The following is a 17393-nucleotide window of genomic DNA, read 5'->3' as shown; positions in this document are numbered from 1 at the left end:
ATATGTGCTTATAAAAAAGCGTAGATATACTCCCCCTATATTAACCTAATAACTATACCATTAATATTAAATAAGGAAAAACGCTACCCTATAAGAGACCCTACCTAATATTAAAAGACAAACTTCTAGTTATTAAAAAGTATATTAATAAGCACCTTAATAAAGGGTTTATTCGCCCTAGCATATCCTTAGTAGCTGCCCCTATCCTCCTTACTAAGAAGCTAAGAGGAGGTATTTAATTCTACGTTAACTATAGAGGACTTAACGCTATTACAATTAAGAACTAATACCCCGTACCACTTATATATAAAACTCTTAAGCGGCTTAGCTAAGCTAAAATCTATACTAAGCTTAATATTATCGCCGCCTTTAACCGCCTCTAAATATAAGAAGGTAATGAATAGAAAACCGTATTTGTATTGCGCTTTGGCCAATTTAAATATACCATTATACCCTTTAGCGTATATAACGGCCCAGGCAGCTTCTAAAGCTATATTAATAACGCCTTATAGGACTACCTTAACGACTTCTGCTCTACATACCTAGACGATATACTTATTTATAGTAATAACCCTTCTAAGTATACCAAGCACGTTTAAAAGGTCCTATAGCGCCTTAAGGACGTAGGACTTTGTATTAATTTAAAGAAGTGCAAATTCTTAGTTATAGAAGTAAAATACCTTAAACTAATTGTTACTATTAAGGGTGTCCGTATGGACCCTAAAAAGGTACGCATAATTACTAAATAGTAAACCCCTAACTGCATTAAAGACGTATAAGCTTTTTTCAGTTTCGCTAACTTTTATTAAAAATTTATATATAACTTCTTAGGTGTTATAGTATTACTTATAGTAATAATGCAAACAAAGGGCCTTTCCGCGAAAGAAAGAAAAATATATTTACGTTTTATCTAGACGCCTAAATGCAAGAAAGCATTCTAAGACCTTAAAGATGCTTTTACTAAAGTACCTATTTTAGCTTACTTTATACTAGGACGATAACTCTATCTTAAGACTAACTTCTTAAACCACGTTAACGTAGGCGTCCTCTCCTAAATAGGTAATAACGGTCTCCTCTACCTAGTTGTATTCTATTTATTTAAGCTTATACTATAAGAATATAACTACAAGATCTATAATAAGGAACTTCTCGCGATTATATAAGCGTTTAAGGAATTCTAACTAAAACTCTCCTTAGTAGAACCTAACTAGCTAACTAAAGTCCTTACGGATTATCGCAACCTTAAGTACTTTATAACTATGAAATAGCTAAACTAATGCTAAGTACGCTGGAACGAGTTCCTCTCTAGTTTTAACTTTAAAATTATATATAGGCTAGGAGTATAAGGTACTAAGCCTAATAGCCTAATACGCCGCTTATAAGACCTTCCTTAGTCTAAAGATAACCCTTATAACCAGTTCCAATAATAGACGATTCTAAAAGTATGGAATTTAGCCCTAGGTATGCTACCTACAATAGAGCTAACTATACCTTAGCTCTATACCATAAAACTAAAATTACCTCCCAAAATTAACGAGCTTATTATTATGGCATATAACACCTCTATTAACCTATTACTATATTAACTTATTGCCGTAAAGACTGCTAGCGCCCGTATGCTACTAACTAAACTCTAAAGCTTAGGCTAGATTAATATGGCAGCCTTAAAAGTAAAAGAAAATAGGCTTTATTATAGAGGCTATCTATTTATCCCCAACTTAGAAAATCTATAACGGTAACTAATTTAAATAGCCTACGACCTCTAATTAAGCGGCTACCTAGGTAGAAAAGGAACCTATAAGCTTCTTAACCGATACTACTTCTAGCCTAAAATAATAGACTTAGTTAAACGATTTATAGGCGCCTGCTATAGTTATAAGTGCGTTAAGGCCTTTAATATAAAGTACTAAGGACTACTATACCCTCTACTAGTACCTATACGATAATAGGCAGATATCGCTATAGATTTCGTTATTAACCTACTACCCTATAAGCGATATGGCCGTATCTATAAGAATATCCTTATAATAATATACTGACTTATAAAAGAGCGCCACTACGTCCTAACTAAAGGCGTAGCTGTTAGCGATGTTACTAATACCTTCCTTTACGAAATCTACCGATTATATGGGTTACCTGACTTAATTACGTCCAACTAAGGTATATAGTTTAGCTCTAATGTATAGAGACGAATCTGCTAACGCCTTGGCATCTCCGTTAAGATATCTATATCCTTTTACTATAAAACTACTAGGCAACCGGAAAATGCTAATGCTAGTATAAAAGCGTACCTACAACAGGTAGTTACCTATAGTTAAGATAACTAGGTAGATTACCTCCTACTAGGTAAATTTATAGCAAATAACTACGTCTTAACTACTATAGGACTTACCCCGTTCTTCGCGAATAAGGGATATTACCCCTAATCCGGCATAGAACTACTAGAACCTATTAATAAGAAACTGCTATATAGAAAACGCCTTAAGATGCTACTTGCTAACCAGTATGCAGACTATATAAAAAATCTACTTAACTACTATAAGGGAGAAATGGCCTGGGCTTAAGTAAAGTAGGCCTATTTCGCCAACTGTTATAGAACGCCACTACCGGAGATACGTGTTGGCGACTAGGTATAGCTAGATGCACGTAATATCTCTATATAGAGGCCTATAAAGTTACTTAATTATAAGAACCTTAGCCCCTACCTAATTAAATAAGTTATTAATAGGGGAGCTGTATATAAGCTAGAGCTCCTACTTACCCTAGCCACCCGTAGAATATGGCCTATATTTTACCTATAGCTACTACACCTTTACTAGCCTAACCCCTTACTAGGGCAGATATAGCCTAAACCCCTACTAGTACTAATCTGAGATAAGAACGAAGATAAGAACTATAAGGAGTAGACTGTTAAACGAATTATTAACTCTAAATACTTTAGTAAAGGTAGAGGACGACGGCTTTACTACAGAGCTATATATATAGGATTTAATATAGATTAGCCAGAATGGTAACTATGGGAAGACTTTAAAAATATAAAGGATCTAATTAGCGACTTTTACTACGCAAACCTATAAAAACTGGGCCTAAGCAGAGATTTTATACCTAATCCTCTATAGGAGCCTTTATAGAGTTAAACCGTTATATATTACTACGTAGGGGCAAATTACCGTTAGATTGCCGTTAGATTGCGGTAAAGTGCGATTACGTAACCAGAATATCGTTAAGATATTTAGGAACTTTAACCGGCGGTTAAAGTTATCTAATTAGTCGGATTCTTAGATGCCAAGCCTTATTATATAACGTTGTTTTAAGCCTTTAGTAATACCCCCCTTTCTTTTTTTCTATACCCTAAGTGTCCCTTTTATATATATATATAGTAACCATAGCGTCGCCGGAGCTCCGCCTCTATAGGAGGGGGGGTAGTGTCACGGAACCCCACCGCAGGGGCCTCCATAGGAGAGCCCCGTGCTCTCGCGTACACCTCGCGTACAGCTTATGTCAGCTACGCGTAGGTATATCACCTCCTTACGCCCTCGACCCTTACGATCGATCGCGCAACGTCTTGTAGACTCCTCGAATACATACGTCTTGTAGCCACTGCCCCCGCCCCGTGACATTATAATAATAAGACGGCAATTTAGCTGCCGTTTTTAGCGGTTTCTAATACCATTTTCTGAGGCTGACTTGCCCAAAAACCCCCCAAAACCTATAGTTAGTGGCCAGTGCGGGCGTCTGCCCGGATTGCCTGCTTTAGACTAGCTCAGGCGCCAACGATGTCATCAAAAGAGAAAGCCGCCTCGGCTTCGCCTAGGGCCAGGCACGCCGCACCCCTATCACCTTTTATTCCCCGTCACCTTGGGGTCCCAAAATTGAGCCCCCAGTTGTCGCGCGCCAGAGTATTTTAAAGATGGCTTCGCCCATTCCATACCCACGAACATCCATTCTCTTCTCTCTTCATTACCACCCCTACATATCAAGCAGCAACCACTACCGCCCTCAACCCTCTCTCGTGAACCCTCTCCGTCTCTCGAACCCTCTCCGTCTCGCGAACCCTCCCTACTGCTCTTCAAACGATTCATCCATCACTCACACTTGGATCCATACCCGTCTTTTCAAGTCACTTTCGTCACCCCCATCGTCGCTCCCAAACCTAACGGAAGATCGATCCCGCTATGCGTCGCTGTGCTTTAGAGCGATACTCATCATCCTCAGCGGCGTCAGATGACGATTCGGAATACGTGACAGACCTAACAAGTGTAGATAAAGACACTAATAGAGGCGATGTGTCTAATATGTAGATAACGGATAAAGGGTGTGTTTAGGAGCACACTTATCCTCTAGAATACTACCGTGCGCATACGGAGAATATTAATAAGTTAGATATTATATAGATTAATTACACAGACTTAACTATACTATAGTTCGGCAATATTAAGGAGTAGTAGCAGCGGTAAGTTTAACTCTCTAACCTCTAACGTAGGTAACGGGGTTTTAACCGCACCCTAGGTTATAACCATTTGGAACATTAAAACTTTACCTAAGTTATATCTATTACGCCTAACGTAACTAACGGGGTTATGACGGTCTATAGGGTTATAACAGTTTTAAACACCAAAATTCTGCCAAATGCTTGTTTGTAGGCAAAAATACTAGTAAAAACATCACACGGTATAGTCGTCTTATAGAGGTTATATAAAGCCCTATTTTTCTATAATAGAGGCTCTATATCAATATTTTCTGGTATTTTAAGGTGTTAATTACTACTTAATTAACTAGACGTCACCTATTTCCACATTAATGTCCTTATCTAATATCTCATCGTCACTTAACTTACTCAGCTTATTATCCTCTACCTCCTCTACCCATGTAGCCTCCTGTATAGCCTCCTTTACCTTTTTCACAGCTTCTTGCAATGCCTTATAGTAAGCAGCAGCTATAATAGCTGCAGTAGAGGAAGCTTCTAATTGTGTCTACATTACTGCCAAAGCCTCTACTTTTAATATTGCTTTTTCCGCTACTTTATTTGCCACCTCTTAAGCTTTATCTATATTCTTCCTGTTTACAATATTAGTCGCAGTAACAACCATCTTCTATACCTTCTTCACTGCCCTATTTACCTCCCCTAATAGCTTTTAGTATTAATCTAATAGCTTCTTTACCTCTATAGCAGCAGTATAAGCCTTCTTCCTTTCTTTAACCTATGCCTTAGCGATTATGGCTACCTCTTATTAAGTCGTCTTAAGTGCTTCTCTTATAGCTTTAGCCTATCCCTTAGCTTCCTTTTTAGCCTCCTTAGTAGCAATAATTGCTTTTACCCATTTAGTAATAAGTACTAATTTAGTAGAGAGCACTACCCACTTCTTCTTCTTCTTAGCCCTCCTCTCTGCAACATTATTGTGAAGATTATTATTTTCTACCTATATTAAATATAGTCTATCCTTTAATAATTATAGGTGTTCTATAAGCTTTTTAATAACTAGCTTAGCTACTTTAGGTATTATTTTAGGATAAAGGATTGTATAAGCGTAATAAGCGCAATCTAAGTAGCTTTTTAGCGTTTTTAGGTATAAAGGTAAGGATAGGAGCGTCAGCTTATTAAAAGGAGGTATAGATAGTTATAAAAATAAGGGCTGCTTTATAAGGCACTTAAGGACATAATTAATATTAAGTAGTAGGAGACCAGCTGCTATAAAGGCTTTATTAATTAACTTAAGAGTATATATATAAGGTTAAATCTTACTAAGAATCTTTAGAAAATACTCTCTATTAATACTAGTAATACCACAAGCTCTATATTTGTTAACTTTATATAAATAGAGGCGTTTAAGTACTAAAAAGAGGACAAGATTAAGAGGTTGTAGGAAGTATATAAAGTAGGGTAGAAGGCATATTAGTACAATCTTATAGCGCTAATAGAGCTTAATAAAATCAATATTAACGTAATTACTGTGTCCATCCATAATAAGTAATTAGTAGCTATAATATTTAACGTTCTTATTATCCTTTTTAGAGGCCTCCTATGCCTCCATTTAATAAGTATGGCGTTTAAAATATTTAAGCCACTATATACCTATCTTATAATTTAACCAGCCATTTTCTAATATTCTAATTATATATTTACCTACAGCTTCCTCTATACTTTGCCATAGAGATTCTATATATTACTTTCCTTTAAAGATAATAAATGGTAGTATTATCTGCCTATATATACTAATTGCGTTAACTTAACTTACCTACTCCCTATTGCTATTAATTGTCTTAAAGTAAACAATCTAACGGCAAGCCTGCATTAGGAAATGGAGGCTCCCCATTTAGGTAATCCGCGCCTCGCTTACAACTTTTGCGCTATACCCTAACTGGCAATCTTCCTTAACAACCACCATAAAAGGCCCTCCTTTTAGCGTCTTTTATCCTCTATCCTTCTTAACTTTTTCTTTCTACTCTATCTCTTTCCCCCCTCGCTCTTCTTCCGCCTATCCCAGCTGCCCCCTCTATTACACCCCAATCATCTATTATAAGGCTTTTTTTTTTAAACTTTGCCGCAGCATATATACTATCCCTAACTCTGCTTCTACTAATCCATTCCTCCCTATTATCTTATTTCTATATATACTGTGCCATCTACTTCTAGGTACCCTAAGCCGCCGCTAGAGAAGCCGCTTCTAGACTTGTCCCTATAAGTAGTTTATAGACATTTCTCCTTCTCTCTCGCACACTCTCCCTATCCTTCTTTTATTAACTTTTACTCTCTCCTCTTAGGCGAGTTACGGCTACGGTTAAAGTGGCGATACCTCCTACTAGTTATATAGTTAATGCTAGCCTATACGTTTAGGAACTTATTCTCTACCTTAAGGTTACTAATAGTATTCGCTACGCACTACCTAATATATATTTTAGCTAAAGAATATATAGCACTTATACTATTATCTTAGCTCTAATTACCTTGCATTATACTCTCTAACTTTAGCCCTTTAGTAGAATACGCTAGCCAATCTGCGCTCCGTTATTCGTGTCCTACTAGGGCTAGATCCCTTAGTAATAACGCAGTAAGTCACTAGCATAAGGCATTAATTTTATTCCTATAACCTTTACGTTATTATTATAGCCTCTATAGGATGCTTCGCCTTATATAAAGTGTCTAGCGTGGTTATAACATTATAATGCAACTAGTAGGGAGCTAGTGCCTAGAAGTTGGCCAATAATAGCTTAATAATGGCGTTGGGCGCGCTATAAGACGTAAACAAAGCCCTCTAAGCTAACTATCTAACCAATATAGGGCAATACCGGCGAGAATTGGTTATTAATGCGTTATTTAACATAGCCTCGTCCTACGTAAGGGGTTGGCCGATAATTAAAGAATTAGCTAAAAATTGGCGGTTTTATTTAAAGTAATATAGATCCTTAATTAGCTAAAAGATGCGGACGGTAGGTTATAACGTAAATAAGTATACTAAGATACAGAAAACGGTCTGGAGGGTTTTTTATAATATTTACTAGCCAATTACCCAGGGAGCTGTGTATACTCTTATTACGATAGAGCCTCTGCGGCGCTTATAAGTACAATATATAATCGTCTTAAAGACGCTAAGGGTAATAGGACGTTAAGCTAGTCCTCACTCCCCCTAATATAGGCAGCTCCCTTACACTGCCCCCTACAACTAAGCTTATGCGCTAGGATATGGCATTTATATAAGTTCCTTACAATCCTACCTTAGGCGGCGTTATTAGTAGCAGTATATAAAGTAACACTCCTTAGCTTAGAGAGGTAGCTATATATTTTAACCTCTAGACTAGCTCCCATCCTTATAACTAGAGAAGCTAGTAAATCTTAGCACTAAAATAGCCTCCTCTTTTAGTACTCTTTTACTTACCCCTTTACTTCCTCCTATAAAATATGTTCCTTATATTTCTCTAATACTTAAGCCTAAGACGAAATCTAAGGCTAAGCCTAAGGCGAAGCCTAAAATAATAAAACCTAACCTTAGCGAAGCTGGCTCCCCTAAATATAATAGAGAATAGGCTAATATTAACAACTTTTTAACTAATCTACTAAACTCTAAAGCGTTGTGTTCTCTAGATCTAGGACTACTAGCTCTAGTAAGAGCTATTAATTCTTTAGGTTCGCTATATTAAGGTATTATTTACGTCTTAAACGGTATAAGAAAATAAATATCGGCTAATATATACGTGTAGACGGCGAAGGTAATCTTAGCTCCATTCCTTTACAGATACTATAGAGTTACTAGCCTAGCTAGGAAGGGGCTAACTAGGCTATAGGCGTTAAGGAGATAAACTTAGCTATAAATAGGTTGTTTAATAAAAGCAGTCTAGGTAGGTATATTAATGGCGTTACGGCTCTTATTTACTAATTAATAATATAATTTCCTTTAGTTCTAAAGGACGATGCAGCTAGAGCAAGCTATAGTATAGGGGATATCTAATCTAGTAGCGGGTTGCCGGAATATTAGGATAATAGTCTAGATACAGCTAGCATACGCGCCCCCTCTATAAAAAAATACCAAAGGCGTATATAATAGTAAGTAATTTTCTTACAGACTTATAGAGTCCCTATTTTAACGTATTTAAAGATAATTTACTAGAGCGGGACAAACCTCTCTATAAGGATTTAGGTATAATAAGTCGGCCGTCTATAATATATAAGCGGAAGCGCACTTTATCCACTAATACGGCTATCTCCTCTATAGAAGTGCTGGACTTAACCTTAAAACTAGCTCTAGAAGACTCTTATTTAGTAAAGCGGTAGAGGTTAGCCTAGCTATAGGCAGAGAGCCTTATATCTAGTTCTGTATACATACTAAAGTTAACGCCACCGCTAGGCCGCGGTAGCCTAATTTCGCCTTTTAAAACTAGTAATAATCTAAATACTAGTAACCTAGACGGTAGTAATAAAGACAATAATGCCAATATCCTAGACTTACCTTAAAGCGATATTCTTAATTTAGTAAATAGTAGGGATAGTAAATACTAAGGGTATAGGCTAAATATAGGGCCGCTAGAGCCCTTAAGACAATTAGTTTCTCTATATAGATAAACAGAGGGCGATTAATATGTTAGTAAGGATATATATACGGGTAAAGATAAAAGCAATAGCAGTAATAGTAAGGTTAGGGAAAGCGGCGAGGACGACCCTAATAGCGACTAGGAGGTGTCCTATAGGGCTAGTATAGTAACTTTATAGCGATATAAACGTAGCAATTATCTATTCTAGGATAAGCGGCGCGGTCTAATAGGAATAAGTCTTAAACGGCTTAATGGGAGTATAAGGCCTATAAGAACATTATAATATCTAAAGTTATCACCAGTACGCCGCTACTCTAGATTTAAAGTAAACATTATAACTCGGTTTGCCTCCCTTTAAATATCTTCTCTAAGAGCAAAGGTAGTATATAACTACACCGTTAATTATAGATAGAGCGACTATACGGACTATTAGCTAACCAATATTACCCTTTACTAGGTGCCAGAATGTATAACATTAGTAATAGCGATTATCTATTAAAATAAGATAACGTTAAAGTTATCTTTAAAACTGTTAATAATTATATATAACTTGCTTGGTAATATAGGGCAACTTATCTATATAACGCAGTTAACATTAGATTTATAGCTATTAGTAGGCTATTAGTATAATAATACGCTAAACGTATACGCTAGTCTAAGCTTAACGCAGTAAAGTAGTAACTATACTACTAGCAAAACTATTACGCGTAGTCTGCACAGTAAAGGTATTAATAATAATGCTATTAGTCTAGATAATAACAAGGACGACAATGACAGAGATAACGATTTTGGGAATAGTAGCTAAAGCTTAGGTAGCGAAAGCTTAGGCAGTAGTAATTCTAATACTAGCGCCGCCGCTAATAATAGGTGGCTCTATAGAGAGTATAGGCGCGTATAAATCCAAACATATTAGCTATAGCTAAAGTTAAATAATTAGCGCTTACTCGCGTATAAGAATAAGATAGGTATAAAGTAGGATAATATATTTGGTTGCTTTCCAGATTAGACGCTGGGTGTAGTACAGGCGCACTAGCATATATTATAAGGGAAGTGATTTATTAAAGCCGCTGCGATATCCTTAGTATCTCCTAAACCGTTCTTATAGAGTAAGGTTTATTATAACTATAGCACTTTATCCTATTTGCTGCTGAATTCCCTTACTATTTTATCTATAGAATTATACACACTGTGCTAATATTAAGAAATAATTCCAATCTCCCTAAAGGAGTTAGTCTCCGGAATTTCTCTTTCCCTTTATTATCCAATTTCGTCTAAAGCGGTAAAGTTTTATAATATTACGGAAAATTTAGAGACCTGGCCTATAATCTTCTTAATATACTTATCCTATTTTTTTTATATATAGCTAGTTAAAACGGAGTATAGGGAGTTAAAACAATTAAAAGCATTTAGATTAGAAATAATAGCCTTAATACTAATTAGACATTAGCTCTGCTTAATAGAAATTCTCCTCCTACTTTAAAAATACTAAAGAAAAGCCTAGGCTTAGAAGACCATTAACCTAGATTGCTAACACTAGCCTTTCTATATATTAATATTGTAGTACCTTAGAGAGGGGACATACGTCACCTTTATTCGTTTAGTACTCCTTTAGAAATAGTTCTACTAATGCTTCTAGCGGCAGAGGGCATTTACACCCTCCCTCTTTATTATTATATTTGCGCTAGTGCGCTAATTCCCTTTTAATCTAAGCTATATTATAATTATTATCTTCCTTTTTATACCTTTTATAGGCCTTAATATACCCCATAATCTTGCGTAGGTTAATACAGCCACTATATTTAAACCATTTCCGTAATATTAAACCCTATATCTAAGGCTAATTTTAATTCTACTAGTAATAATCTATATTAAGTCTAAAGCGTGTAGGGGCAAGCAAAGGCAAGTTAAGTATTTTTTTAAGATAGGATACGTAGAAATACTTCCATGGCTATATATTAAATACAATTTAATATTTATCCTTAATTTTAACCTACCTGCCTCCTACTTTCTCTATAAAAGAACAGTAATCTACTTAATATTATGCTCGTGCTATATGTCTAAGTGGAGTTGGCTGTAGTAGGACCGTTAATATAGGTTTACTCTTAAGTTAACGTCGCAAGCGTAACCCATTCTCTGCAATATTTTCTTTAGGCATTATCTATAAACGCCGCTCTCTTTTAGCAGCAAACTCCGCTATATCTTTTAGAATTTCCTCCCTTTCTCTAATGTCGCTTATAGGGCTTTATAGGAGACTTAGATCTTTAGCGGCTTTTATAGGGTTTTTATAGAATATTTATCGTCTATAAGTTCTGTAACACTACAGCGTTATATACTTTAAAGGGCAGTGTAAGAAGGTAGTATAGGAACTATAGGTAAACTAAGTTAGTAAATAAAACAAAACACGCTAGAGATTAATCTAGAGGCTGCGCTTAGTTAGCGTACCCTCTAGTTACTAAAGATTCTTTAGGCTATCCCTTATACACCTTAAATACCTCTATACCTCTATACCTCCATTCTAACCAGTATCTAGCTATATCTTTTATTCTTAAGATTCTTTTAATATATAAGGCTTAACTAAGTACCCCATTATTATTGCACTGGACGATACTTAAGTGCCCTCACTTAGAATAGGGACTAGCGGCCTAGTTAGCCTATTAAAGGATCACAATAATTGGGTGCTAAAGTCGCCTTTCTAGTATAAATTTTCTTAATGTGACGGTAAGGCTGTGATCTAGCAGGCCCAGTATAAATAAGTACTTTTAGCGCGTAATATCTAGCGCAAAAAGGCCGTCTATAAGCGCCTTAGCTAATACCTATACTTACTACAGTACTATAAGACTATGGGCGACGGCATCTGCCTAGAGTATATACTAATAGGCACGCTTTAAAACTACCTTACATTAACAGCTGCGTCCTCTATTATTGCCTTATAGCGGCGTAACTAGATTATATAGGCAACTAGGGGACTGTAATACTTATATAGTAATGATATTATCTAGAGCGACCCTAGTACCTAAAACTATCTGCTTACTAATAATCTGTCTCTCTAGATATATAACTTTACTAGCTTAGGCTTATAAGGACTTATACCGACTATAGGTCTATACAGGCGCTCTTATAAAAGCTAGGATAAAAGTCCCTCTATTATAAGTAACCTTTTTAGTCTTAGGTTAATAATATATGAGATTATTACCAAAATACTACCTTTTTAGGACTTATCCGAGGAGAAAGCGCAATATTAGTTTAGTATAGGTTAGTTTTTAGATACTAAGGGACTTGCGTATAGGGAAGTTATTAAAAAATGTTAGACGGGCAGGTATTAAAATTGTAGATATATATTATAGGACATCTATAGGAACAACTAGCAGCGTTTAATTCTAGACTATTAGTAATAATAATATTGCATACTCTTATACCCTTAGTGTTATTACTTAGCAATTTATAACTTCTCCTAGAAGCTATTACCTATCTACCCCTATAGCCGCAAATAAACCCTCCTAAAAAACGGTATAAGGATTCTATAAATATTAGCATATAATTAAGGACTAAGATAATATTAGCTAGTCCTACTTACCTTATCCTTAACATAAGCGGCATACTTCCTCTTAATTGGTTAACTAGCCTATATAAACATCCTCAGTTATCTAGCAGTTATTTCCACACTGCTTTACTCTTATGCTTTCTACTATATAGCCACATTTAATGTATCGTGTTTTATAGTAATATATTTTATATATTGCGAAGAGACGTATTACGAAACTAAGGCGTATTACTTATAATTTAGCGTAGCGTTAATATAGAGGCTTAAAAAAGTGAGGCAAGAATACGCATTCCCTTAGGTATTAAGACTCCGCCCACTTTAAATATAAGACAGTTTTCTAGGCGATAGGATATTTCTTATTATATATTCCATTTCTAACTTGATCTATTTATAGCGCATTTCCTATTATATAAGGGCTGCATAAAAAGGTCCGTAAAAGCATTACTTTTTTAAGGGCGGTAAGTAAGAGCCACTTATATTACTACTTACAACGCTATAGACAATAGAGAATGCGAGGCTAAAACTACGTTTATAACTTGGCTAGTTAATTTAAATTATATAATATAGCTAAAACCAAGCGGCAGTCCGAACAATATAAAGTTAGGTGTTAATAATTAATTAACTTATATATACGATGTAAAGGCGTATAAACTAGCTGCAGTTAATTTGCCTTATAAATAAGAATAAGCTATAAGAATCTAATCCTTATAAGATATTTTAGTTAGCGGAGGGGTTATATATATCTGGTGATTTTAATATATAGCTAAAATACGCGTTATAGCGGACGCTTTACCCGTTCTACTATTTAGCTAGTAGCCTAATTATACACATAATATTCTATGCTAGAAAGCTTTAATAATAGGGTAAAGTAAATCTAGCCGTAGCTTAGCCTGCTTAATAATTCTTTTATATAAGCCTTTCTATTAGGCACTAATAACTAAATAGCTATAAACCTATTAACTATAGTAACACCTCTATTTTCCCTTATAAATTTCCTTTAACCCTACTTTGTAGATTATTTGCAGTACAGTTCCGTAAAGCTACTCTCTATTTAAGCCTATAATTTACCTCTTTTTATATTTCTTACGTTCTGCCTCTTATAGTTATCTAGCAATTCTATTCTTACTATTAAGGTAAATATTAGCTTAGCTATTCCGCGCAGCATGTGCCTAATTACTTACATCTTCTATAATAGTTGTGCTTTAATACGCATGTACTTTACGGCCTTTTATTTAGAAATAAATTCTTAAATTAGCTGCCATTCCTCCTTAAACGGCTATCTATAATTAAGAACGCTTTATAAAAGATAATATTTACTTAATACCTCTCCTTTATAGCCACTAGTCTCGCCGACTTACGTAGTTATACTTCTAGCTATATAAACTATGTCCGCTAAGGCCAGGGATAAGGCGCTTAGTGGGGAATAGGAGAAGATTAGAGCTTATAAATTTAACATAATGAAGGACATAACTATAGCATTTTAAGGCAGATTATATAATATTATAAATAGTAAAGGGAAGCTGGTTAAAAAATTAGGTATAAAAAATAGATAAGTAATGAGAGAGGTTCTTATTAGGTATAAATATTATATAATATAGGCACGGATTAAGTTAGAAAAGAGGTAGTAATAAGTGGTAATCTAAAGCGATATATGCTATTTATTTACGGATAAAAGTTAATCTCTAGCTTCTTCTACGGCATTTTTCTTAAACTTTAGAATATCTAGGTCCCCCAAACTAAATAAATTGGAGATATTCTATCTATTATTATAGCCAATCTTAAGTATAAAGAGAGTGTTCTTACTAATAGTTTCTAGCAGGTACATAAACAGGTAATTTATAACCGCTAGTCCTCCTCTTTTCTTTTCCTTTTTCTATAAATTGCTTATCTTTATCCCGGTGCAAAATAGCTTAAGAAGATTTTTAATTATATAGCGCCTTATAAATAAAAAAGAAAAGTACTAGCCCTTCCCTAGCAATATTAAATTTCCTATTTAATATTAACTATAGGTGCGATATCTTATTAAAGGTTATTTTATAAACCTAGAGTTTGCTATAATTCTAACTAGGGACGCTTTAATAATGGTTTATTTATAACTTAATAATATACTAGCATAATAGCGCTTAGAGGACTTTTAGAAGAGGCGTTTATCTTAAATAAGTATTAATATATTAAATTTAGGGAACAAGGTGTCTAACCGTTAGTTTTAGGATTATTAGATAAGATTATACTTTCCTTTTATAATAAATCTTGCTCTAAGATATATAAGTAACCAATTAACGAGTACCTAAGACTTATATACTAAGCGTTTAATAGGCGTCTTAAGGGATAGAAGCTTTAGAATGCCTCTCTAATAACTAAGAGTCTTAGGCTAATATTAGGTATTCCTTTAATAATATTTATTAATAATTTATTTAAAATATAAGGCTGTTTTATACTAGTAGAGGGATCCACCTTTAAAGATAGACGTTTTAGAGGCGAAGGAATTAATATGCTAATTAAATTAGCCTTATAAAGTGTACTTATAGCAACTATAAGACCGCGGGGGTAAGGGTAATTCTCCTATTATCCTTAAAGCTCTTAGAGGAGGTTTTTTACTAATACTATTGCCAGTTTTAAGATAGGCGCTACTAAAGTGTATAGGAAGAATACTTTAAAACCTAAGCTAATAAAAACGTCCGTTAATAGAGTGCGTGCATATAGCCTTATACTTTATTACGAGCTTAACCGTTTCTCTAAGAATGTCGCGTTTTCTCATAGTACCTTAAGGCACGATTTAAACGCGTTATTCTAATAGGAGGGTAATAGATACGTATTAGCGTTGAACGTCTTTCTTTTTTCCTTAAGTAGCTCGTAAAACCAGTTATTTAGCGCCATTAGAAGTTTAACTAAGAATAAAAAGAAGGATAAAGAGCGCTAGGACGAGAAAGAGCGAGATAAGAAGAGACGGGAAGGGAAGGAGGAAGAGAAAGGAGGGAGGAAGGTAGGGGAAGGGAAGGAGGAAGAGAAAAAAGGAGGAAGAGAAGAAAGAAGAGAAGAGAAGAGAAGGAGGAAGAGAAGAGAAGGAAAGGGAAGAGACAAGACAAGACGAGACGAGACGGGACGGTTAGCCCAATTATATGCCACTTCCCCTAGCTAAATAATGCATAGCTAGATTGCTAGCACCAATTCTGCACTTATATCTTTAATTCGACCTAAGATATTACCTATCTTCTATATGTTAATTAGAGCACTTCTATACTTTAGGCGATATCTTTTTTTAAGCTTACTCTAGTGCTAGAGTTGAAATCCTATATATAAGCCAGGGGACTATTTTTATAAGTACGGCAAGCACGTACACCATAGCTTTATTTACCACGACGGAAATAATATTAATATATCTTAACTAAAGTCTGCTAGGATTAATTAGGGAGGGTAGCCTATTACTAAAAGAGGGGTGTAGATATACCCATAGCATAGCTTATACCGTATTAATAGATATAAGAGAGGGCGGATCTCGTTTATTAGATCTATTAATAAGTATAAGAATAGGCAGACCCTCCTTAAGAGGCAGCTTATTAACCTATTATACCCTTTTTTCCCTATAAAAACTAATACCTTATTAAAGCTTTATAAATGTCTACTACGCCTAAAGTTATAAAGCTAAATGGCTTAACCACCTAACCTACAGTAACTTCTCTAAGTAGCCCTAATCTGTTGCCAAACTATAACGCCATTATCTTGCGTATTGCTTAGAAAGTCGTTAACGCTATTAGGGTAATTATAGCTAAGAAGGCGCTGCCTAAACCTACCACTACGCCTAAAGCTTTTAAGGGTTTAATTAAGGATAACCTTAAACCTAAAGAAGCTAAAGCCTAAGTATCAAAGCTAGCATATAAGGAAGTAGATAAAGTATAAGTCGTTAAAGAGATAAGTAGACACGGCTAACACTATAGTATTATAGATAGGATAAAAAGGCCTATAAATATAAAATTGCTAAGCTAGTAACCCTAACGGGCTTACTAAGTAAACTAAAGTAATACGTGTTTATTATTCGGGCTTAAATTAGTAAGAAAGTATTCCTATAAGGGCCTCTTCTCTACTTATAAAAGTGTAGATAGGTTAACTAAAGAACCTACTTACTATATTAACATTAAGTCCGAATTATTATAAGACATTTTAAGGGTAATCCTTTAAGATATACGCGTAGTCTCTTTTATAGAGGATATGCCTTTAGTATAGCAAGCCTTATAGAGTTTACCCATTTTCTAAGTTTAAACGCTTATTTTCCGCGTAGATCAAACAGAATATCCTATATTATTTCCTTCTAAATATAGAATCGTACTAAAGCCACGGAAATAATGGAAAGGACGCTAGGAATTTAAAGCATCTAGACCTCTTAATTAACTACATTAACAATACGTATAAGTTAACTACTAAATATCTCCTCTCGCTTATTAAGAGAGGGGAGATTATATATAACCTACTCTAGGCCCTATTTAAGCCTAACTTAGATATTTACTCTATTTGCGCAGGCACCTAGGTAAGAAGATGCCTTAAATATACCTATAGTAAGGAGAAAGTAGAACTAAATAGTTCTGCATACTTCCGTATTAAGGGTCGCTATTTAGATTTTAATAGGAAAAGGATTAGAGAAGCTATTAGATGGATTAAGATTAATAAGTTTTAGGAAACGGTCCAAATAAATACCCTAGTAGCATATCCTTTTTAATTTTACCCGGACTTAGATAAAACTAGAAACGACCTTATTTAATATAGCCGCACTTTTCTTTCTTTGTAGGGAATCCACTATAAAGAATATAATAGCTAGGTGTTCCGGTTTAACGAT

At 34.9% G+C, this 17393-nt stretch overlaps 2 protein-coding genes across 2 annotated transcripts; one reads left to right on the top strand and one right to left on the bottom strand.

Annotated features, from left to right (window-relative positions):
- Positions 1-512: 512 nt before the first annotated feature.
- K441DRAFT_421459 (uncharacterized protein) lies at positions 513-740 on the top strand (the record flags this gene model as incomplete). Its single annotated transcript, XM_067641545.1, is given in 2 exon segments — positions 513-593; positions 612-740. Coding segments are annotated over 2 exon segments (210 nt in total), but the record flags the coding sequence as incomplete, so codon positions are not given.
- A 4992-nt stretch (positions 741-5732) lies between these two features.
- K441DRAFT_547243 (uncharacterized protein) lies at positions 5733-5909 on the bottom strand (the record flags this gene model as incomplete). The annotated part of the gene is made up of 1 exon (XM_067642903.1): positions 5733-5909. A coding segment is annotated over one exon (177 nt), but the record flags the coding sequence as incomplete, so codon positions are not given.
- Between the last annotated feature and the right edge of the window lie 11484 nt (positions 5910-17393).

The sequence above is a fragment of the Cenococcum geophilum genome (genome assembly GCF_001692895.1).
Source record: "Cenococcum geophilum 1.58 unplaced genomic scaffold K441scaffold_9, whole genome shotgun sequence".
In the NCBI taxonomy this organism is placed as follows: Eukaryota; Fungi; Ascomycota; class Dothideomycetes; order Gloniales; family Gloniaceae; genus Cenococcum; species Cenococcum geophilum.
The sequence above is the reverse complement of the archived record's forward strand: the minus strand, read 5'-3'. Positions and strand labels throughout refer to the sequence as shown.